The 24,891-nt window shown below is 33.7% G+C and overlaps 1 protein-coding gene across 1 annotated transcript; it reads left to right on the top strand.

Moving 5' to 3' along the window:
- The first annotated feature begins 3,664 nt into the window (after positions 1-3,664).
- Positions 3,665-4,825, top strand: LOC106625867 (uncharacterized). Its single transcript, XM_014245686.3, has one exon. It carries the CDS (start codon positions 3,754-3,756, stop codon positions 4,570-4,572), a length of 819 nt encoding a protein of 272 aa, XP_014101161.3. The 5' UTR covers positions 3,665-3,753; the 3' UTR covers positions 4,573-4,825.
- Positions 4,826-24,891: the final 20,066 nt, after the last annotated feature.

Below are 24,891 nucleotides of genomic sequence, written 5' to 3'. Positions count from 1 at the left end.
GGTGAAGCACATTGCTTTAAATGGCAACAGAAAAAATTTACGGATTTGCTGGTTGATCGTTTCCGAACGATGAATTGAGTCTAATGGAACCTCTTTTGATTAAATAATAACTTTTAAAGATAATATATTGTGCACCGTGTGTTCTAAAGGCTAATTTTTTTTAAACATGTGATTTTCAAGAAGAAATAAAACGCATATAATTTAATATAATATTATGATCAAGAATTTAGCTTAACCCCTAAGCTAAGTCAATGCAACAATTTCCAAATAAATTGCTATCCAAACTGACAGATCAAAATCAGTTTAAAGACCTTTTTATACCCTTTATAAAAACTGCACCCTTGAAGGGTATTATAGCTTCGCTGCGGCCTTTTTTCTTATTTATAGTTGAAATAGGAGACCTACATCACTACACCAGTGTTTCTGCATTATTATATTATTCTCGCTTATTTGAAATGTGGAGGCAATTATATCTTGTTTTATAATGTTAGGATTAATAGCAGATAGAATTGCCAAAAATACATTTTGCATATAGTTAATGTCCTCAAATACTTCATTTGCATTTACATTTTTCAACATTTGCATAACTTGTATGGTTAATGAGTTAATATTTTATAGCTCTGCTTTTGATATCCCATGACTCTGTGTGGGTACTTCATCTGAGGGACGATTCAGTAATTGAAATAAGCAATTAGTAATGTAGGAATTTTTCGTATTAAGGTAAGAATTTATTAATTGCGAACTTCAACTTCACACACAACTCTGTTCCGCACCATATAGATTTATCGTCAATTAAGCATTTGCCCATAAAATAAGAATTTCTTATATTCACCAACATCATTTTTGTGCATAGTTTCGATAATTCTTTTCTTTTAAGCGAATAGTTTTCCAAACCATGTAAAGACTTTAATGCAAATTTGTATAATTATCACTTTAATCTTCATAATATATCATAATCGTCTCATCCCTACTAAGTTTCGTTAATGTACAGAATTTAGAATATTAACAAGATCAAGTGTAAATGAACATTTTATACTCCCGCAATTTGCAAGGATCAATGAAGAGGAAATACTTTCAGCGGTCTAAGAGGAAAATATCAATCGGATGTTACATAATCCACTATATTAGGGATATGAGGTTTGACCGTGGTCTATATAAATTTTATTCATATTCATATTACCGCCAAACCACATTATTTTTTTTTTTTGAAAAATTGTCCATTTAATTACAATTAAATATAACACCAATTGACCGAAAAAAATGCTTTAAATTCTGATGGAAAGTCAAAATGCATGAAAACACGATATCACATATATTGAGGCTAGGAGAAGTTCTGGACTGAATTAATTAACGTCTGGTATTCTTCAAGTATACTCCCGAGCATATTTTCAAGTAATTTTGTGCAGATAACACTGGCCGACATATTGGGCATAAAGTCTGCTAAATTAACGAAAATCATTATACATATGTAGTCGTAATATATGACAGCTGGCGCAATGCGTAGACCGATTTCGCACACTTAATAAAAACTATAGTATATTCAATATTATAGTACGTTCACTTAAATTTGCTAAGATAGCTAACATATTGATATATATATAGAAGGTATATGAGAACTAGGGTATATATTGACCAGATTTTATCCAGCATTGGTATTATGACTTACCATCACCAGAAAGACAAATTGTTCCAGGTAGTCGGAAATTTATAATCTTTATATTAGGTATATGGGGGATATGAGAAATAGAGAAGTAGTGCCCCGATTTTATAAATTTTAGACACAGGGTTACACTGATATTAGAAATACCTTCTCTCTGAGTTTAATTAAGTCATCCTACATATTGACCGATATATGCGATATAAAGTCAACCGAAAAATATATATAACCACTTTTAACACAAGAGTATGCTATACGTATTATTCTAAAAATATTCTATAATAGATTTTCTCTAAATTTTATTCAGATTTCTTACATATCGATAAGTTTTTGGTAAAAAGTCAACTATACAGATACTGGGGTACACATATTCAGTATCTGAGGACTTAAATAGTTATAATCCGATTTTGATAATTTTCAAAATTAAGAGGGTACATCTTAAGGGCACTATTTGCAAAAAGTTTTATCATAATACATATATTTATTATCTCTTGATTTCTATACTGTAAAAGGAAAGAATCAGATCACTTTTTTAAATTTTCAGTCCACAGGTGCGCCTAACTATTGCGTACGCTTGCTCCAAACTACAGGGAGAATATAGGGAGAGGGGTGTTGGATGAGTGCTGTTCGCTGGGCATGCAAAGAGGTGGTTAGAGTCATGCGGGGACCCATTGCACGCTGGACATGTATTTGGTATGTTGGAATCTATTTTGGATTAGTAGGAGTTTGACCTGTTATAGTATCCAGAACGAAGTTGCGCAAGGGTCACTCTATATTCTCGTGACAAATCGAACTCTTCGCCTGCAATGGGTGGTGGTTTGACTCCAAGTACGCTATTTATTGAGAGGAGTTCGGGGAAGGTGTTAATGGCTTCACTGCCGCTTGCACAGACAGATGGAAGAACAGATAGTCACCCAGATTTCAACTTATCTCGTCATTCTGAACATTTATTTGTACATAACTCGATATCTATCTCGATTAGTTTTAGGTAATACATACAACCGTTAGGTGAATAAAACTCTTATATTTTGTAGCAACATGTTGCGAGAGTATAAAAATAAAATGTAAGAATGAATCTTTAACTTATTTTAGGAATATAGTTATACTCCTATGAAGGTTTATAAATTTATTAAATTGTTGTTAAGCTTGCATGTGTAACATAGATGTGTATATCAAGTGAGATATTGCAATTTCTAATTGACTTAACAAAAATATATTAAACATGTTTTTAATAACATTATTGATGTAATACAATTAATTACTTTGTTAATAAATTTTCATTCGAGATTTAAACGTTAGGACTAACAAAAATGTTTGTTCAAGTTTTGGTGTTTTTTGCGAGCCTTCACAGAAATTGTATACGTAATTATGGTTTGGTCTAACCGGTTTATACGGTAGCTGATTCAGCTATTTAAACGGTGAGTTCACCAAAAGCATTACCCTAATTGTGCAAAACGCATATATACCTACATACATTATCATATGATAAATGCTTTGCGTAAGAAAGGGATGAGCTAACATACATATACACGCGTTTTGGTTAGAGTTTTAAATTGGGCTTTAAGAAACTCGTACCAGACTCTGGTGGCGCTTTTAAGCAATTCACCGGGGATTTAACAAATAGTGGGATTGCAGGAGTAGATTTTACATTAAAAATAAAAGGTATTAAAATATATTCAACGCCAGAAAGTGGGAGGCTACGGTCAGCAGATATAAGAATATCAGAAAGTTCGTACTCCAATGAAAATATCTTTACTATAGTATAATTTAAATAGATTTTTTCTTATTTAAGTTATGTGTTTCTATTTGAATTTCGATATTTGAGGTTAGCAGTTACTATATGTTTCCATTATTTCATTTCATTTTCTGTATCGCTTATTAAAACCTTTGACCTTATTGCAAAATGAAAATATTTTTGAAAAATATTTTAATCTGGCATTTTGTTTTGTCTTTAATATCCCAGCTGGGATATTTTTATGGTATGTGTCTTTGCTAATAACAGCTGATTGTCAATTGTTAAAGAAGCAACGCCGGAAAATAGTTGATAAACAAATTGTGGTATTTACAAAGATATCCTCTTATTAATTACATTTATTATGTCGAAAGTGATAGAGATTTCTGATTCAGAGGAGGAATCAGAAAGAGGTGAAAGTGATCATGTAGTGAAAGACAACTCTATTTCGACTGCGCCAAATAATGTTCCACCTACTACAGATTCACATATACAGAAAGTTTTGCCACGGGAAAGTATTCCTTCTTGCAGTAACTCCCCTCCTCCGTTAATAATTTCGGAAGTTTCGTCCTTAAATACCTTACAAGTTCCAGCGACATCAACTATACAAAAGAGCCCGTCTACAAGTACTAGTGCCACCAGCACTAAAGTCGCAGCTAGCACTTCAAACGCAGCTCTAGCACTACAAACTAAACGCAGTCGGCGCAAGAGTATGCATCATCCTCTGTGTGCAAGCCCGGAAATTCAATTTGAAACAATAGCCCTAGATGATGAGGAAGATAAGACGCCATCAAAGACCAAAAACAAAACAACTGTCAGTACCGATGGTATACAACAGAATAAGGCGCCAAAATTACAGAAGACTCCGCCGAAAATACTTAATGCTAAACCACAGGCAGACAAAACCGGTGAGGATTTACCTGATGTTTGTGCTGAGTTCCTTGCGTCAGATGAAACTAAAGCATTACTACAGCAAATAGCAGAGGATCGTGTCCGCATAAATTTTCTACTGGCTTCATATAATATGCCAGAAATACAATTTGCTTTACATACAAAGCCAGATGTTTTGCAATTTCAATTAGAGGAGCGAATAAAGCATAGAAAAAGACGGTCAATGGAGTCTTCGAGGCAATTGAAAAAACGACGGAGTTTGTTACAAAATAACCCTCGCACGAGCACTTAAATTGAAATAATCTTATTTCCTTATTATATAATATATATAAATATATACGTAATTATTTAGAGGTCTTCATATTGCATAGATTGTTTAAAGATTGTATTCAAATATGCGAAAATATTAAGTTAATTAATATTAAGTAAGAAAAACTCAGTTAGTTAAAGAAAATTTTACAGTAATGGGCGCTGGAGGTAAATATTATGTTAATAATTGTAATTAAAAAGTAAAATAATAATGAACAAATTGTAATTAAAACTAATGATGCGCGTTATTTTGTGTATGAGTTTGAATTTAGTTAGAATGCTCGAAATGTTTGTAAATTATATTTTCTTTATAAATGCAGCGCATATTATACAATTGCCTAGATGAATGCTTACAAACTATACTATATCCGACTCAAGTCCAAAATTCCGTAAATCAATATATACCTATAACAATGGCTTCGTGATACGTATCATAAACGATCAGATATCTTGTGGGCTTTACCAAAATATGTCATTTGAAAGTGCCATTTGAATAGCATGAGAAGAACTTTCACTCTTTCAAAGCCGGACTTTTCACTTAATTTCGCTTAATTTCCATATTCTGTAATGAATGACATTTGTTTAAAGTATCACAACTATCTGCCTGGATTTCGAGGTTATCGGGTTGGACAGGGATTTGACAGTAGTACAAAGCTTGCTCACTCTGGCGGAGAGGTTACATGACTTCAGGTGCGCCAACCATTTCTTCCGCTTATGTTGATCTTCCAGTTATCGAATCTCCAAATTGATATGCCTTATACGGGCATCACAGAAATCGCCCTGGCGTAAGGTGTCGCGCTAATTTGCGAGGACTGCTGCTTCAGCTTGGAAACGTCGTAATACTTAGACTCTACCAGCTGGAATGAAGCGGGCAGTAGGTGAATTCTGTGAAGCCGACCCAGTTAGCTTTGTTAAAGTTATCGTAGGTGCTTTTTATCAAGCCTCCATTAGCGATGGTGATGTCAAACGAGCTGATACAGTTACCCATAATTCTGGTGGGTGCTTTGTCATTGATCTCCCTACGATCGTTTGATAAGCAGGAATGCCAAAGAACGTGTTTCGCGTTGAAGTCGCTAAGTACCAATCGATTCTTACCACGAAGCAGGGCACCTTTGATGTTGGCACTAAACCCAATTTTGGTCCGTATATTAGCACCATTATAATATAAGTATATATATACATAAATGATCAGCATGTTGAGCTGAGTTTATTTATCCATGTCCGTCATGTACACGAACTAGTCTCTCAGTTTTGGAGATATCGATCTTAAATTTAGCATATAACTTTTTCTCACCAAGAAGCTGCTCATTTGTTGGAATCGATATCGGACCACTATAGTATATAGCTGCCATACAAACTGAACAATCGGAAGCAAGTGCTTGTATGGAGAATTTTTTTCATTTGACAAGAACTCTTCACGAAATTCGGAATGGATTATCACCTTAGGCAATTATAGAATTGTAGAAGATATTGTTTAGATCGGGTTCCTACAGCATATAGCTGTCATACAAGCTGAATGATCGGAATCAAGTTTTTCTAAGGAACCATTTGTATTTGTGAAGGGTATTATAGCTCGAGTGCAACCGAAGTTAACGTTTTTTCTTGTGTTATATTATTTTGTGCTTTCAAAATGCACCTGTGAAGCGTGTTACAGCTTCGGTACAGCTTTTTCTTGCTTAGCTGACTACAAAATTTAAACTTAAGTTTAATCGAAACTAAACTAAAAATTTTTCCGTGAAACTGAATACTTTATACGCAATATCTCCCTGGCACACTTACGCACTTAACTTCTCAATGAGATATCTATATATGTCTATTTGTTATCAACACGTGTGCACTCAAAAATAAATAATTAAATATTTACATACTTAAATACATACAAACATATGTATGTAAATTTGAATCCGAGTGGGTGATATCGCACGCAAGCGACATGCGAACTTGTTACGCTACCGAAACTATTGAGTTGATTAAATGTTAATTTTTCGGCAGATTAACATCTTCATTCACGGCAGAGCGCTGAAGTGTACGCGCATATTATGCTTAAAGCTGATAGAGATAGTGTAACTATTTGTACACAGTCTCTCGGCTTGTTTGTATTCTTGTGGCCACGCAGTGTTCACGCTGTCAAATGTAGCACATTTCTTTGAATGGTTAATTGAGTGGACCATTATCACCTTTTTATATAGATCTTACGTGATACTTACTTACATATATACATTCATATACAATACTATATACATATGGACGTGTATGGTGTCACCAATGGGTGGTCAGTTACTTTGGGTATTTTCCATCGCTGGAGTTTGTTGATCCGTTTTAGCCTCGAATTCGCTTCTGATGACAAGTAACATTTTGATGTATGTATGTATGTATGGTATAGGTATCAGTAATTGTAATTGTAGGTATGGAACTTTTTATACTCTTGCAACATGTTGCAACAGAGTATAATAGTTTTGTTTACTTAACGGTTGTTTGTATCACTTAAAACTAATCGAGATATACCTATATGTAGTTATATATATATAAACGATCAGGATGACGAGATGAGTTGAAATCCGGGTGACTGTCTGTCCGTACATAACTTGAGCAAAAATTAAGACATCTTCAAGAAACTAGGTACGCATATTCTTTGACACCCAAGGGTGGTGGTATTGCAAATGGGCGGAATCGGAACATTGCCACGCTCACAAAACGTAACTAAACGAAATTTTTTAAAGTGCTATAACTAAGCCGCAAATTAAGATACAAAACGGTAAATTGTTGCAGGAGCTCGTCGTAGCCAGAGATATCTGTGGGCTGACATTTTTTTAAAAGTGGGCGTGGTTCCGACCCTTAAATGGTTTAATGCACATATCTTCCAAATCGCCTAAGATGTATCAACCAAACTTGCCTGGAAGAAGTTATTTTATTAACTCTTCAAACTTTGTTAAAATGGGTAAAATCGGATATTAACCGCGCCCACTCTTCATCCAACGGTTATGTTGAAAACTACTTAAAGTACGATCACTCACTGAATAAATGCGCCACAAGCATTAAATTTCACAGCCCTTTATATATATCAGCAACTATTTGACTGATATTAACCAAATTTGGTGTGTGAGATTACCGAAAACTGGGCGAAATCGGATGACAATCACACATAATTTCTTTTACTTTACAGTACAGAAATCAAACATCAATACTTACTGGTGCGATTTCTATTTTTTGTGACCAACAATTAAGTTGCTTGCAAGTACATTACCATTTCACAACTTAGAAAAAGCAAAGATAACACAAACATACTTAAAAGACTATGGCAACCAACCAGTTTGATCCAACTTCATCATGATGATTTCAAAGTTGTGTTAACCTTTTCTCGATCAACCTTTATGACTTTCTGTATACGGTTTTTATTTCAAAATAAAACCCAGACATAAGCTAAAATACAGAAAATTATAATTACAAACCAACCATAAATGCAAAAAGTTAGTCACATTTTCAAATAGATTCATTATCAAAAGCTGTCTGCATTTAATTGCTGCTCATAAAATAGTTAACAAAATTAGGGCGATAAGGAAAAATTTGATTATTGCTACAGTACATATTGTATAGAGTATACTAGTTTTGTTTACATAACGGTTATTTGTAACACCTAAGGCGAGGTAGATACTAGATGTAGATCGGATGACGAGCTGAATAGATTTCGGATTTCAGAATGTCTATCTGTCCTTGTAAAAGTTAATTTGAGTAAAATTATAGTAATTCCAAGAAACGCATGCGCGAATTCCTTGCGTATATAGGACTGTTGAATTATAGGTCGAGACGGACAGGTTTGGTTTCAAATTTTTTAAAACGTGTGCGTGACTATATCTGCTAATAAATCAATTAAATAATCTAATCACATAAATTTTAACCCAAAATTAATAAAACCAATATTTTCGTATATATCAAATACAATTATTTTCCTCCTTCAATCTTATCTATTCGTATCCGTATATATTTGTCGATTTGCTATATATCTTAATCAACTTAAGTGAACATGCTTCTGGAAATAGTTTAATATGGCGGTACAACCTATTATAAATGTTCCTGTCTATCTGACTGTCTTCATAACGTACCAATCAGTTGTAAGAGTGAAATGTCTATAAAAAAAGAAATATATATAAATGCGAAGAACGAAATTTTGCAGACGCCTGAACAGAGGGGTGCGTCTCCGTCCCCGAATAGGTTTAATGTGCATATCTTATAAAATACGATAGCTAAATCGATCCAACTTGCTCAGAACAATTTCGCTCTGGTAAATTTGGTTGATATTAGATAACCACGTCCACTTCCCGGTTATGTTGAAAACTAGAGAAGCAATTAATTTCACAGCCAAAATGGAACGGAATGACTTTATAGACTCGGCGATAAAATTGGATAATAAGCATTGTACCGTTAAGTGTAATCTTATATTTTAACAACTACTTAACTACTTTTAAATTTTTGTATCTTGATATTTTTATATAACAATATGAAAATGGACGAAATCGAACTATTGTACAATCAATTCCTATAATAACAACTTCAAATTTCATATGAATATTTTATTTTACAGTGTATATGCTCAGCAACTGAAGTTATTGGAAAAAAATTGTGCACAAATAGTGTATCTAAGGGGAAAGTAAATTTATTAATATTATACTAAGAATGTCGTGTCCAAATTTCAAGGCGATTAGAGCAAAATTTACGGAGTTATGAGAATTTTTCTACCTGCCTTATGAAGGTTTGATTTCGATCGTTTTGAAATTTTGAACTCTATTTCTATATAATATATAACACTGTGAACAGCATTTTTGAGCATGGGTATACACAACTTAGGTTTTGCTTTTATATCGCAAAACAAGAATAAGTATAAAAAAAAGTTCTGTATTTGCTTTTATGTATAAAAAACAGAAAAATTCAATGCAATAAAAATACACAAAAATTTTACATATAAATAATTTATTAAGAAACACCGATCATCTATTTAAGATTCATTCTTACAATAGACAATTAAAACACAAATAAACTCTAAATGTTTAAAAATTAATAGTTTTACTTTTCTTAGCATGTTCCGCAGAAGTTTCTCTTATTAAACCCTAAATGTAGTCCCCAATACTGTATACAGGTCTTGGTAACGTCTTTCAAATTCCATTACAAGTATATCTAAGAATATAACACGTGCATCTTTTGAGATATTCTACATCCGTTGATGGAGAAAATCGTCATCATGTCAGTGATCAGCTCGTCATAATTGTCAGATCTATGGTTTCCTTGGAAACCATGCACTACTGCCTTATAACTGTTCCAGGCTTTTTTATCTTTATTGCTAAGCAACTACGGGGACATATAAAAATCCATAACTTTTTATTTGAAGGCATATAAAGATTCCAGCTTTTATTTTCAACTCTGAAAGCTTTGAAAAAAATTCTTCAAATATTTGAAAGATAATCAGCTGGTAGCCTCTAAATTCTCAGCGCTCCAAACTGCAGATCTATTTTTTTACTTCGGTACCAGCCTACAATAAAACGTAACATATTATAACGTAATTAATGTTAATGTTATCAAAATAGTTAATAATTAAATATTATAAGAAAAGAGGAAATAAAATATATCTGCAAGAGTTACTTGACACATTTTAAGCCGATTTTTTGCACAGATTTTTAACATGTAGATTTAAGTAAGCTTGATATGCTTCAGAAATCTTTAAATTTTTAGTTAAACCATACCTTTTCTCTCTCATTTTTATAAATTCGCCGCAAATATAGCAAAAGGAGTCAGCGTTTTGTTCACAACTTCTCAAAGACATTTGGTGCTAGTTGTTACAGAAAACAAAATAATGAAACAAATTATTTTTTGCTCTTTCCTCTCTTTTGAGGGCAACTGCCCGCGAAGATCGACAATATATGGGCGCGAAAATCAAAAATGGTAAAAAATTAAGTTAATTCTACGTTAAAAAATTTTTTTTTGTTGAGCTGTGTAATTTAACGCTGGAGTTTTTTGATTGGATGAATTGTTTTCAAATTTATTAATATTTTTCATCTTATAATAACAAATTAACCGTTTTTTCGTAAAAAACTGTGAAATACTTCGAGAAAACCCCCCCAGCATAGGCAAAGCGACTATCTAATGACATAATTTTGATTTTTCGCTTTCAGAAGATCCAGCTCCGCGTTATGAGGGGCACCGCATTTCAACTTTTTTCCGAAACGATTCAGAGTAATTACTGTCATTGCCGTATTTTTTAATGTTTCTCCATTAAATTTTAACAAAATATTCTTCAAATGTTATACTATAATGTGCAACTGTTTTTTAAAAACTGTTTCATTAAAAAAAAAATCATAAAAAAAAATGGGCCTTGTTTTTACACTATGTAATCCTACACCTCCTTAAGGTAAGCTATTTCACGCCTAAATATTGTGGAAATCGGAATATAACTTTTGAAGTCCCCAGTCATCAGTGCCTATGGTTGACCTTTTGACGAAATTATCGATCAATATGTGAGATAAATTATTGAAATTCAAAGCAAATCTTTTCCTGATAATAATGTGGCATTGTGACAGAAATGGGTAAAATTATTACTACTTCTATGTAATAAATTAAAATATTAATCTAGACCTTTGGGTTAATCTAGACCTTTGGTTTAAGCCTTACACATATGTATATCTCTAGTCATTATTTTCGATTATCTGATTGGCTTTAAAGTAATAAAACTAAGTAAGTCTATGACTTATATCAGAACTTATTAAAATATCAAATAAGATTGTAATCCATTCATTGTTTCGTCGAATAATGAAAATATATCGCCGCCTTTGATTCCTGCAATCTATGAAAGTATAAAATGCTCGGTTACATCCACACTTAGCCCTTCCTTACTTGTTAAAATAAGAATATTTGCTGTTCAGTACTCAAGTCCACCCACCAACTTTTTGTGATATACTTAATATGTATGAAGTCGAGTTTCACTACTTTAGATGCATATCGTTTAGTTCTATATTTATGGTTGTTACTTATGTATGTATATATGCCAGCATAGAAAGTATTGGGTTTTGTCTACAATCAAGATCTGATTTCCATATAAAATAAAATAACCGTATGTTAGTGATTATACAAAGTTGGGTCACATAATGCCGCCTCAGCAACAATATGCTTAATATTTCAAAGTAGTGAAACAATGTATTAGTAAGCCGTACTTATAAAAGTCCCAGTGATGTCGTTTAACAATGCTGATGATGCTTACTATCAAAAAGATGTCTTTGGTGAGATTGAAATAATTTTACCGTTTCATTTTATTATTTGTCGCATTTTCGGGTTTATCTCAATATCATGTTTTGGTCTTTGGCTTTCTTTAACTTTTGAAATGCTGAAAAATCCGCTTAATACTTGTACATTGGTAACAGTTGTTTTCCTCAGGAAGAGGAAAACACACCGGAATCCGAATCTAAGGAATAAAGTGGCTCAACTGATGATTTTATACCCATTGATAATGATGTTCTGGAACCTCTACCCGTCATATATTTTGAAACTAATCAGAGTATATGACAGAAGTATGATGCCAGCACACGTACAATATTATACAGAAAATATCAACCAAACAGCGTTTTTTCATAAGTACTATATGGGATGTTGAAAAGATTTTTACAATTTCTGGATAAGAATCGCCATATGTCAGGTGTTAAATGTATACAAAATTGTGATTTCATATCTTTATTGATTCTATTGTAAAAGCAAATTAGTTTCCCATACGAAGTGGGCGTGGTTGCAATTTGATGTGACCCATTTTCCGAAAGTATCATATTTACCTGATAAAGAAATAAATTTGTATAGCTAATGAATAATCCTTATCATTAAATAAAATATTTTTGTTTTGTTTCTTATACAGACATAGATTTTGTGCCAGCAGAAATTCAAAAAATCGACAAAAATACAGTTTGCAGTTGTAAAAATGTTTTTTTACTGGTCATCTATTTCTGGTTCATTTAACGACTGCATTATTTTTTAAATCTATTTTTGTGTTTAAACATTTGTAGAATGAATAGAAGCTTTGGTGGAAGAGTGACCGAAGACGAAGTGGCTGCGATGTTACATGTGTTTGATACGGAATATATTTCAGATTCCAATCTACAAGCAACTCTGATAATGATGCAAAGAATAAAAATAATTTGAAAATGTTAGACAGTGAGGATTTCAATCTGCCATTCTCTGATGAAGGCTCGTTACCTAATGAAGATTCCAATTTAAAAGTACGTATTATGGGGAAAACCATCGCGCTTATTTGCAACTTAAAAGTGATATCATAAATAAATTGTAAAAATATGGACTTACAAATAAAATGACTATTTTTCTTATTTACAAATAAATATTACCGATGGAATACTTAGTCTCATTTGACACGATGTAAATATACCAATAGCATATATTTTCTCAGGACATATTTTTGTTTTGAAGGACGCTACATTAAAGAAAAAGTTATTTATTTGTCTTACTATAAATTATATTTAGCCGCAAAAATTTTATTATTATAAAGGAAATGTAAGGAAGGGCTAAGTTCGGATGTAACCGAACATTTTATACTCTCGCAAAGTCAAATGGAATACTCGTTTCAGATTTCTTTGTCGATTGACTGATATTTTCGGTAGAAGGTCAACTATAGGCACTGGGGTCCACATATTTAGTACTGAGGGGCTTGAACAGTTTTGGTTCGATTTAGACAAGTTTTGGTCACAAGGTGGCATACTTTAAACGTATTATTCACGCAAAGATTTACCCCGATATAATCATTGTTGCTTGATATGCATAGTGGAAAGTGAAAGAATCAGATGGAATTGAAAATGGTGTTATATGAGAAATAGGCGTGGTTGTAGTCCGATTTCGTCCATCGAAATATGAAAAGAACGTTATGCACGGAATTTGGTTGAAATCGGTTAAGCAGATCTCAAGATATGGGTTTTCACTTAAAAGTGGCCCACTGTCTAATTTTGAACGCGGTCCCTATTAATCATCTCATACCATCCCAGAGATAAAATTTAAATTTAATGTTTTAGTGCTTGGTTTATCGCGCTTTTAGTATTTTTTAACAGTACCGTTATATGGGAAGTGGGCGGGCTTGTCACCCGATTTTATCCATTTTCACACCGTCAATAGAAGTGCTAAAAACGTTTGCTTCCAGTGAATTTTGTTATTATAGCATTAGCGGTTTAGGAGACATGCACATTAAACCTATTAGGGGCGGGACCACGCCCACTTAAAAAAATGTTTAACTGCAGATGCCCCTCCCTAATGTGATCCTGTGTACCAAAGTCTTGTATCTTATTACGGAGCTTAGTTATGGCAATTTATTTGTTTTTGATTAATGGCGTTTTGTGGGCGTAGCAGTGGTCCGATTACGCCGGTCTGCAACACCAACCGTCTCACGGTACCAAGAAACATGCCTACCAAGTTTCATAAAGATATCTTAATTTTTACTTAAGTTAGAGCTTGCACGGACGGACAGACGGACGGTCGGACAGACAGTCACCCGGATTTCAACTCGTCTCTTCATCCTGATCATTTATATATATATAACCCTATATCTAACTCGATTAGTTTTAGGTGATACAAACAACCGTTAGGTGAACAAAACTATTATACTCTGTAGCAACAGGTTGCGAGAGTATAAATATAGTTTCTCCAATACCCCCAACATCTTTGTATTGTTTACTTTTGTATCATACAAATGCTCATAAATTATAGAATAAGCTTTGGATCATGTGCAAAATGCATTAAAAAAATAATTGGAATAACATTTGAATTGAATTTTTTTGATTTTGTAATCCAAAATACGGGGTTTAAAAAAAACATGAATCCCACATACCGGAATGGAAAAAAAATCTTAATCCCAATTACCAGATTGAAAATTTACTTTTAAGTTGATTGAAATTAAATTTAGTAAATATTAAAAGTACAAAAATTTAATCCCAAGAATTAGATCAAAAATTAAAATTAAATTAAAAGTATGTATATTTTTAATCCGGTTCTTGGGCTTAAATTGTTTTTAATCCGGTATTTTTAATATAACTTTAAATATTTAAGTCTAATTTTTAGTCCTAACTACCGGACTGTAAAATGAAAAATAAAAAAATCAATTTTAACAATTTAAAAATTAGAAGCGTAAGATCAAAAAAATCTATAATAAATTTCTATACACAAATTTAATAAAAATCATGACATCGTAAATAATTAAATAGAAGTAAAGAGGAAATGATATAAATAAATGATGCAACCGGTCATTTTGATCGGTTCGTAGTTCTAGTGTTAAGCATATAATTAAGAATTAAAAAAATTATTTGTTTTAGAATTAACATTTTTTCCAGTTCATTCAAATCAAAAAGTAATATTTTCAATTTTTAATCAAAAAAATGTTGGGGTAGCAACTGAAAATTTAATTTTTAATCAAAACATCGATATTGAAAAATGAAAATCTAATTTTTAATTCCAAATTTTTTAATTAAAAAATTCGCAACCTTGATGTCGACCGAAATTTTCTAACGAATAAACGAACTTTTGAGATGAATAAAGAAATAGTTCCATAACTCCATTAAACTTCACATTGACATTAAGGGATTCAAGGCTGAAATAAATGCGACCGACCGCATTAAGACGCAGAGCTCCATTTCTTCGACTTCAATTTTATCGTATAGTAGTAAAACTTGTACTATCCAATAATATAATATCCGCAATTAATTTGAAGATTACTTAACTTTTAACCTAGGCTAAATTGTAATATTAATAATTCTAGCTAAAAGTTTTGTCCTTATAAACTATTCATATACCTGTATGCATAAATACGGGTATAGGCTTGATAGCATACAGTTAATATACATGTATATTAATGCATATATATACAAAAAGGAACTAAATCAGCGGGTAATAAATCAAAAACTTCACTGACAGCGTACTTAACCTCAAAGCCAGTTTTAATTGCATTGTTTTTACATTGATACAGTGATAACACCCACTATACTCGTACGTCCATTACGAACGAAGAATATGCGAGACTGCTCTCACAACATCCGCAAAGAAAAGAATAAATATTTACTTTTAAGAGAATGCTTAAGTATATATTAGATTAAGAGCTATTACTGATACTAATGCAACGAGCTAGTTAAAAGTGATATGTGTATATATGAAACCTGTGTTAAACCTAAATTAAAGAGATCTAATATAAAGACAGCTTAACCTACTAACGACTCGCTAATATATACATATGTGTATATGTATTTGTATGTATAATTGTGTGCAAGATAAAACGAAATCGAGATTTTGGACAGTTAGTAACAGTTACATGACTGTATTCTATTTTGAAAGGAGGTTAGGCCATATTCAGCATTAGGTACCGCTAGAAATTGGTTATCTAGAATTATGGTTGGCAATATACCACAAGCACAATAGTTCCAAAGGACAATTGCTTAACTAAAGTCATAAACCGAATACTATTGAATTTTCGTACTATTATCCACATATAAATAGATTTAAGTGGCAGGTCAAATAAAAATGGAAATAAATTAAGGCTTGGCCGTGACCTAAGTTCTATTGTACATTCCTTTCTGTCACACAAATTCACATAAGTCCAGCAATCCGATAAATTCTCGGATCGTGCCGGGAGATATTAACACGATGTGATCCATATTCGGATATATATATCTAAAGCCCTTGATCCTGCGTTTACAGAATGTTGTGCAGTCTAGAATCCGGTGCTTGGGAGTTTCCGACTCAATGTCGCAAAAGCAGCTCTTTGCTTAAGAGGCTATATCCATGTCAAACAGGTATTTCTTGTGCCTGCAGTGCGGAGTGCAAATGCCACAAGTAGTCGGAACTTGTCTCTGATGAAGTTAATTATACTTTCAAACCTAGTGAGGATGTAACCACCTATTAGCAACTTTGCCTGGCGCATGCCTATGAGTTCTTGATAATATCTTTCCCCACCCACACTTTCTCTCTAGCGTAGCAGCTTCTTTCTGGTATGTGGACCAACCGCAATGCAGGGTTCCGGTCCTACCATTCTGGATGCAGCTGCACAGCGGGCAAACGCGTCAGCCAGTTCATTCCCGGCTACCCCTTTGTGACTTGTCCCCAGCAATTACAGTAAATAAAGTTTAAAAATGAAAGCGAATTCGTATGAAATCGCTCCTATTTCTCAAATGTCACGATTTTCAACGAGGCCAGATTATTATCTTTTACAATATATAAATCAAATTTCAACGAAGAAGAGTTAAAATTTAACACAAATAGTGCTTCTAGTAAGTATAGACTTTTATTATAAAATGGTCCAAATCAGACTATAATATTTTAAGCCGCTGATCGCCAATATGAGCATGTCAGAATGTATGGTTCAATACTTCCCCTAACTCCCACTTGCCTATGCTAATATAGGGATTTTTAAAATTTCCAATTGACTTTATACCCAAAATAACGATAAATTTGTTATATCTTAATGCATATGATAATAATATGACCTGACGGTAACAATGCAAAAAATCGGTCAGCACTTGCCATAAACATAATAGATGATTTTCGATATTTCGGTTGTGGTTATTTAAGATATCTTACAAAAAGAGGTTGGAGTCGAAAATGGGTGAAATCGGTCCATAAATCAACCACATTCTCCATATACTAGGTAGTTAAAAGTAGTTGACTAGGCTGATCGCTGAAGCCGCCATATAAGTATCTAATAATAAATTTCGCTACTCTGCTTGACTTCATGCCAAATATATCGGCAAATTATATTAATTTGGTATTTTTTTTTACTTTATTAATTTCAAGAAAAGTAAAAAAAAGAGTTGAAAAAGCACTTTTCCATATCACCTTTTGTCACATACTCATATTATGGAAGTTAATGTACTACAATTCGAAAGTAGCAACATTCAGTGATAACAAGAGTTACCTGTTTATACTTTTTAAATAGGATTTTATTTTTGTAAATTTTAATTAAATCTATCTCTATCTATTAATAAAAACAATATCAAAATTTAATCAATTTCACCTTGAAAATGCTAAAAAAAGCTAAAAGAACTCCAAGCTTCTGACTGATACGAGGAAAAGAAATTTTGCTGCTTCTGCTTCACCTTGCTTTTCGTCAAATGGAATATTCCATTGCGAGTATTTAGCTGTTCACGTGATGAAGCCATGACTTCATATTTGGTCTCCGCGCACCCCTCACCGCAGCAGCAAGGCTAACATTTACTTGCAAGGACATATTTTATTTTTTCAAACAAATTGTGTGTATATGCGTGTGGGGGTGGCTGATTAGCGCACAAATACAACAAAAAACAATCAATAACACTAGTTCACAGTAATTATGCGACTGTGATGTTTGAGGCTGTTTTTTGCTAATTTGGGATTGTTAAAACCGAAATTGATTTAAAAATTCCCTAACACGTAATATTTTTGAGTTATAATTTTTTTTTATTTTTGAAAAAATAAAATTAAGTTATATTAAATTGTTCTTAATAAAAGTTTAAAACGCCATAAACCGGAAAAGTTTACTTTTTAGAGTTGTTGTAGTCAAGCCGTGCAGGGGTCTCTTTCACGTCGCCGTCGTTAAGATGTGTCAGTTACAATTACGGTTGGCAAAATAGAACAAGTGCTTTTAGTCATGTCTAAGGTACAGAAACGTGGTTGTTTTAACCCCACGGCAGTTTTTGTTATATGCATATGTGGCTACATACATAGGTTATCCCTAAATCACAGAAGAGGACAATTACTAAAATGACCATAATAGCTGTACGTGTTGGAAAATTTTGAACTCAAATTCGTAATCAGGATACCTCAAGATCTCTTAGCACATCAGTCGCAAATTTTTCCTTCAGATTTGTTGAGTAGTGTAATGCTTAAGTACACCAATCAATAATGCAGAAAATATCAGCATTGTTGTAGAATATGCTCGTGCCAACTAGTAAGCGGCGACTTCAACCGGTGCGACGAAATTACTGATAGACTTTGAACACGGTCGCCATCTTTAAATGCTTTGCACACACCCACACTCACACACACACATGGCGACATACATATGCACATCTATGTGTAGAAATATTGCACCACTGTTGCCGGCCGGCTATGGTGGCCAAACAGGTGATTACTAATCCAGAAGCAACTGGAGTAGAACACAGTGGACAAGACCGGCAATAAACGAAAAGCCTTTGCCCTGAGATAATGCATGCAAAATCAAAAAACGCTTCCAATGTAGGCGCTAACAAGTGGGCAAATACGAAATTATTGTATAAATAAAAATTTGTTAATTCTTTCAGTTTGCCAAGCAAATTGGCAGTTAATTAGCGTGTATCGATAGAGATAACGCTAAAAACTGAAATATGTGCACATAATCATTCAAATATAGAAGTGATCTCTTTTTGGATTTACTGATTTGTTTCTTTTTAGTAAACGTTCGTTTTTAATGCTTTTATACCCTGATCAGGGTAGCGAACTGAGTCGATTTAGCCATGCCCGTCTGTTCGTCTGTATATACGTGAACTCTAGGCCCTCAGTTTTCGAGCTATCAAATTCAATTTTGCACACGTATTTTTCTCCCCAAGAATCTGCTCATTTGTGGGAACCGAAAATATCGTATCATTAAGATATACTTAGCTGTCATACAAACTGACCGATCGAAATCACGTTCTTGTATGGAAACCTTTTTTATTCGACGAGATCTCTTCACGAAATTTAGTAAGGATTTATGTCAACGAAAGCGCTATAATTGTCGAACAGATGGTTTAGATCGCACCACTATGGCAAACAGCTGCTATATAAAATGACCGATCAAAATCACGATAAAGATATTTTTATGTAATTTTATGTTATAAGAAATGCACCTGTGAAGGGTATTATAGCTTGCGGTTTTTTCTTATTTTTTGTTAATGCTTTGCAGTCGTTCGCCCAGAAAGCTGTTGATTTTTTCAGCATGCATTTTTGTCTGGCGCACAATTATACTCATTAGCATGCCTCAGCACACATTGCAATGTTTTATTTACAAATTTATTTTTTTAAGCTTCTATTTTTTTGTATTTAGGCAATTCCCGCTCGTGGAAAGTGCAAAGTCCAACGGCGAGTCATGCACACGACGAGTGCTACACGTAAACTACTTTTGTGCGTGTTACAAATACATGCAAACATATGCACAAATTTGTATGTATGTTTACGTATATGCTTATATGTATATGTGTGTGTGTGGGCAATCGTAGGCGAATTGCCCAGCAGACGCACTCTCATCGGTGCGGCAGCCAGCAGCCGCTGTACTAAGTCCATTCAATTAAATTTATGTTTACATGCAAATGTAGATGCTCGTTTAGTATGTAAGCGCACAAACCGACGTGTACATACATAGGTATGTACGTAGTGTCTGTTTAAAAAGCTGGGCCAGCCGACGCTCAGCGAAAGCATATATCCCACAACTTCGACAGCTTCGGCTGCTTCAGCGGTGCATTTTGTGTCACTTCATTAGAATTTACACAGCAGACCCATTGAGTGGACTGAGTCTTTGACCTTTAAAGCTAAATATAAATACTATATGCTTTCGTAAGGCGTCTGAGAAGCTTTCACGCAATTTTGTTTATATGAGTAACACAAATACCATACACAGACAAATTGTAGAAAAGCTGTGAAAATGTAAACAAAATCGGTGTGCTTCGTTTTCTAAATTACTCTCACTTTCTAATGCTATATTAATGATTATTAGCTGCATAAAATTGTTTCAGTAAGCACATTCGGGCTTTTGTAAGGTTAAATACGTAGCTGTGCATGAAATAATTTTCGTAGTAAAAAGCGCGTCAGAACAAGAGATTCTTTTTCTTTAACAAAGCGTGCGTCAAAAGGCCGTAGAGGCCGCAAATCCGTTAACGTTATCCGGGATGCACTACGCGAAAGCGAACCTGCTCTACATTCTTGTTGCAGTTATTAGCAAGTTTAAGTTCCCAGTTCTTAAGGATTTACAAACAGAGATAAGGCTTTTCCAACAGAGAAATCGCGTATACGGACAATTTCTGAACTGTACTTGTATTGACAGCATTATGTAATTGGTATGATTTATAAATTTAATTTTACATTAGCATAAAAGTCATATTTATATACCTCATTGGCTGAAAAGCCTTTGGCTGAACAAATTGGGCTAACTGAGTTTTTAACTTGGGTTAACTACGTAAGTATGTCATGACATTTGAGAGCATAGGGTTGCAATGAAAATACCATGCTATCGGTTTATGATAGCTCCTGGAAATTTTTACACCAATAAAAACATATACTACTCACAAATTTCCGTCTTGTTGAACAACGACATATAATTTATCGAAATTTTGCGATATTAACAGATATTTATCGTCTTAAAGAAAATATTTTTAAAACATATTGTTTTTGGCAATTTTGATTTTATTATTCAAGAAAGAATTGAAATTATTAAAACCGGACCATAACTACTTAAGCCCCCAGATATCGGTAATGTGGACTCCAGAACCTATGGCTAACTTTATGCCGAAAATATCGGTCGATCTGTGAGATATATATTAGTAATTGAAATTCGGGAAAAATGATTTTTTGATAATAATATACCCTTGTGTCAAAAATGGATTAAATCGGATTAATACTTGCCTTATCCTCCATATACCTAAATACAGATTTTCGAACAACCAGTTGACTTTATGCCACATATATCGTCCAATGTGCTAGTTATTTTAATAAAATTGAGAAAGCGTGTTTTTTTTACTATCATAATAATATTCACGATTTTGAAACCTTTGGCTGACTTAACTCCATATATATGACAATATTTATAAAATTGCTTGAAGGTAAGCTCTCAAGTATACCTGAGCAATGTAAAAAATTAAATCAATCATCTATTTCATTTCTATGCCCCCAATGATTTTAGTATTTTTTATAATTTTCGCTGACGGCAATTAAAATATAGGTATAAAACTAAGTGAGTCTATGACCTTCAAATTAAGTTAATATGATACCAAATGTGATTGTAATCCATTCACCATTTCGTCAAACAATGAAGTTGAACCTTTTTGCTACATTTCTTAATATACAGTTTTGCCAACACCTGAACTTATTTCCCTGGCTTTGATCCTTGTAAGTTGCAAGAGTAAAAAAGTTTCGGGCACACCCGAACTTAGGCCCCCCTTACTTGTTGTAGTTTAATTCATCTCTTTATCTAAAAAAAGATACTATGACGTTCTTTGCCCGTCATTTACATTTTCATTGTCGTTAAATTTTTTTGTCACGCATTCTTTTGAGATATAAGTCCAGCAAAGCGTCAATGGGATAAGTTCTGAATCATTTCAGTGAACGTGAAGAATAAGAAGTGCAATTTAAGCAATTCTGCCATTGATTATTTACTATCGCCTGGTATATTTTCGGAAAACCGGAATATAGAAACATTGGTCGGTAATTTGATTTTTGCTTTCGGAAGAATAATCGAACATTGAAATCAAAAATAGCTTCGAGACGGTAACACTGGTACACACCAGAGACCAAGAAATCGTCAAAAATATTAACCTCCTCTTGGGAAAAAGAATTTCGAGGACGACGAAGATTGTTCTACCAGTCGGTAAAGTGATTGTTACCGTTTGTAAAACTTTACAAAATGTAATCTACATGGAATATCTGGAGAAGGGCTAAACGGGCTGTATTATGTCGAATTATTATAATTTACATTTTTAAAGAAACAAATATTTCTCTAATTAAATGCTTATTTAAGATTTAAATAAAATAGTACGTATATAAAATTATTAGTGATTATAAATATTTACGATCCAAATTTTCTTATTACTAACGGACATGAGTCTAGTTTACCCAGACGCTGAGTTTTACAAATTGGTATATCTAGTATGAAGGTAACAAAAGCATAAAACGAAAATGACGTTCCTACTCAATAACACTCAATGAATATGATAAACCATTATCGGCAAAAAAAAATTATTAATTTCGTCGTGTCAAATTCCAAATAAAATTGTTGGCAGTATAAACAAAAATAGTTTATCAGACGTGGCTAGCATCACTCATTATTATTATTACTCATTATCAGGGCTGCAAACCACAACAAAAATCGATGCGTTTCGGTTCAGTGTTTCAAAACACTTATACCGATTCAAGAACCGGCTTATGAGTATCTCTGAACCGCGGTTCGGTTCGGTTCAATTTACCGATTTTACCCCGATACAATCATTGTTGCTTGATTTGCATAATGGAACGTGAAATAATCAGATGAAATTTAAAATGGTGTTATATCGGAAAAGGCGTGCTTGTAATCCGATTTCGCCGATTTTCGCACTATAACATAGAAATTTGAGAAGAAAGTTATCTACCGAATTTGGTTGAAATCGGTTAAGCAGATCCCAAGGTATGGCTTCTGACCTAAAAGTGGGCGGGGCCACGTCCACTATCTAATTTTGAATGCGGTTCCTATAAAGTCATCTCATACCATCCCAGAGATAAAATGTCTCTGACGTGTTTAGTGCTTGATTTATCGCGCTTTTGATAGTTTTTAACAGTACCATTATATGGAAAGTGGGCGGGGTTGTCATCCGATTTCACCCATTTTCACACTGTCAAGAGATGTGCTAAAAACATTTGTTCTCAGTGAATTTAGTTATTAAAGCTTTAGCGGGTTAGGATATGTGCACATTAAACCAATCAGGGGACCACGCCCACTTTAAAAAAAAAATTTAAACTGCATGCTCTTCTCTAGTTCAAGGCAGGCGAAAAGAGGCGGTACGGTTCAAAACCGGTTTGCAGCCCTGATCATTATAATTGTATTATTATATTTATTGTGTCTTTTCTAATATCGGTTACACAATTCTAATGGTTTAGCGTGATTGGGACAGGCATGAGAAATCGAGCTTCAGAGCTTAAAAGCTCCACAGCATAGATATTGTTTCTCTTATTTGTATTCCAGAAGTCACTCAAAATGTGTAAAGAATTCTAAAATGCGGTTCGAACAAGTCGTTTCTTCATTTTAAATATAAATAACTTTGATGTTTGAGGAACTCAGGAAAGCAAAGGCGAAACTTCGGTCGAAAGAAGAAACTGTATAAATTTGTACCCACAATTACCTTGCGCGTGATTAATACTTATAAATACGAGTATATTTGTAAATACGATTATATTTGTGTTAAAGATTTTTTATTGCGGCGTCTATTGCGCGATTGCAAAAGGTGCAAAGATCACTGCTACGACGTACTGCGTAGATATGGCTGGCTAGATTATAACGCCGGCGTTCATTTATGCCGCACGAAATTTATGTCAACTTCGAGTGGGTGGGTGGGTGTTAATACACTTAAGGGAGTCATTGCTCAACGTACAGCTATCAAAACGGCTAAGCAATAAAACGAGGGGCAATACGGATCAAGCCGAATACAACGCGTGAACAATTGCGCCGAGACGATCGTAGAAATCGATCATGTTATGATCAAATGTAAACGAAAGCGCAACAGAGAACTTTTATTCAAACGAACTACTTCGGTTCCTAATCGTATGTAGGTACGTGTGTGTGCGTAAGTTTTGAAAGAGTTCCGATTGTGCATGTGTGTGCGTCGCGCTAACTCTGCGGTATGACTGCGAAGTTCAGCTAACCGCTCTCCAACTGCACGTTCATTCACATTTGTAATATTTAATATCCGCACGGCGGCGATTTGCTATCGAGGATTGCACTTACTCACACGCCGAAATATCTACGCTCGTACTTGGTCCTATGGGTATGCTATCAGTCGTTGACTAATTCATTGAAATGATTAAACTATCGGGCTTGTGCAATGTACAAGACATGCGCCTTGTGACGACAATGATCATAGTTCACATTCGCTGCCCACTTACAGTCAAAGAGCAATAACTTGCCAACACACTTATCTACATACATAAATGTGTGTGTGTGTGTGTTTGGGTACATATGCCTACTCGTAAAGTTAGCACACGTACGTCGGCCGGCAGACGTATACTAATGTGTATTTTTATACATTTGTGTTCAAAAAAATAGCAGTGTCTCTAATTGTGAGAGAATTAAAAAGCATAAAAGGAAGCTTGGTCTCCATAAACTTATTTGAAAAGTACACTTTACAGGTGTAGTTCTTATAAGCTATAAAAAGAATTTTATCTTGATTTCGATTGTTCAATTTAAATGGAAACCATATGCTACCGAGGTCTGATCTCTTGTTCGGAGAATATAGCGCTACTTTGACCGTTAACTAATTTCAAATTTAGTAAAGATATCTTGACAAATAAAAAAAGTTTTTCGTAGAAGAACTTGATTATGAGCGGTCAGTTCTATGGTAGT

This window comes from Bactrocera oleae, chromosome 3 (genome assembly GCF_042242935.1).
Source record: "Bactrocera oleae isolate idBacOlea1 chromosome 3, idBacOlea1, whole genome shotgun sequence".
Classification (NCBI taxonomy): Eukaryota; Metazoa; Arthropoda; class Insecta; order Diptera; family Tephritidae; genus Bactrocera; species Bactrocera oleae.
Note: the sequence above shows the minus strand (reverse complement) of the source record. Positions and strands in the feature narration are given on the sequence as shown.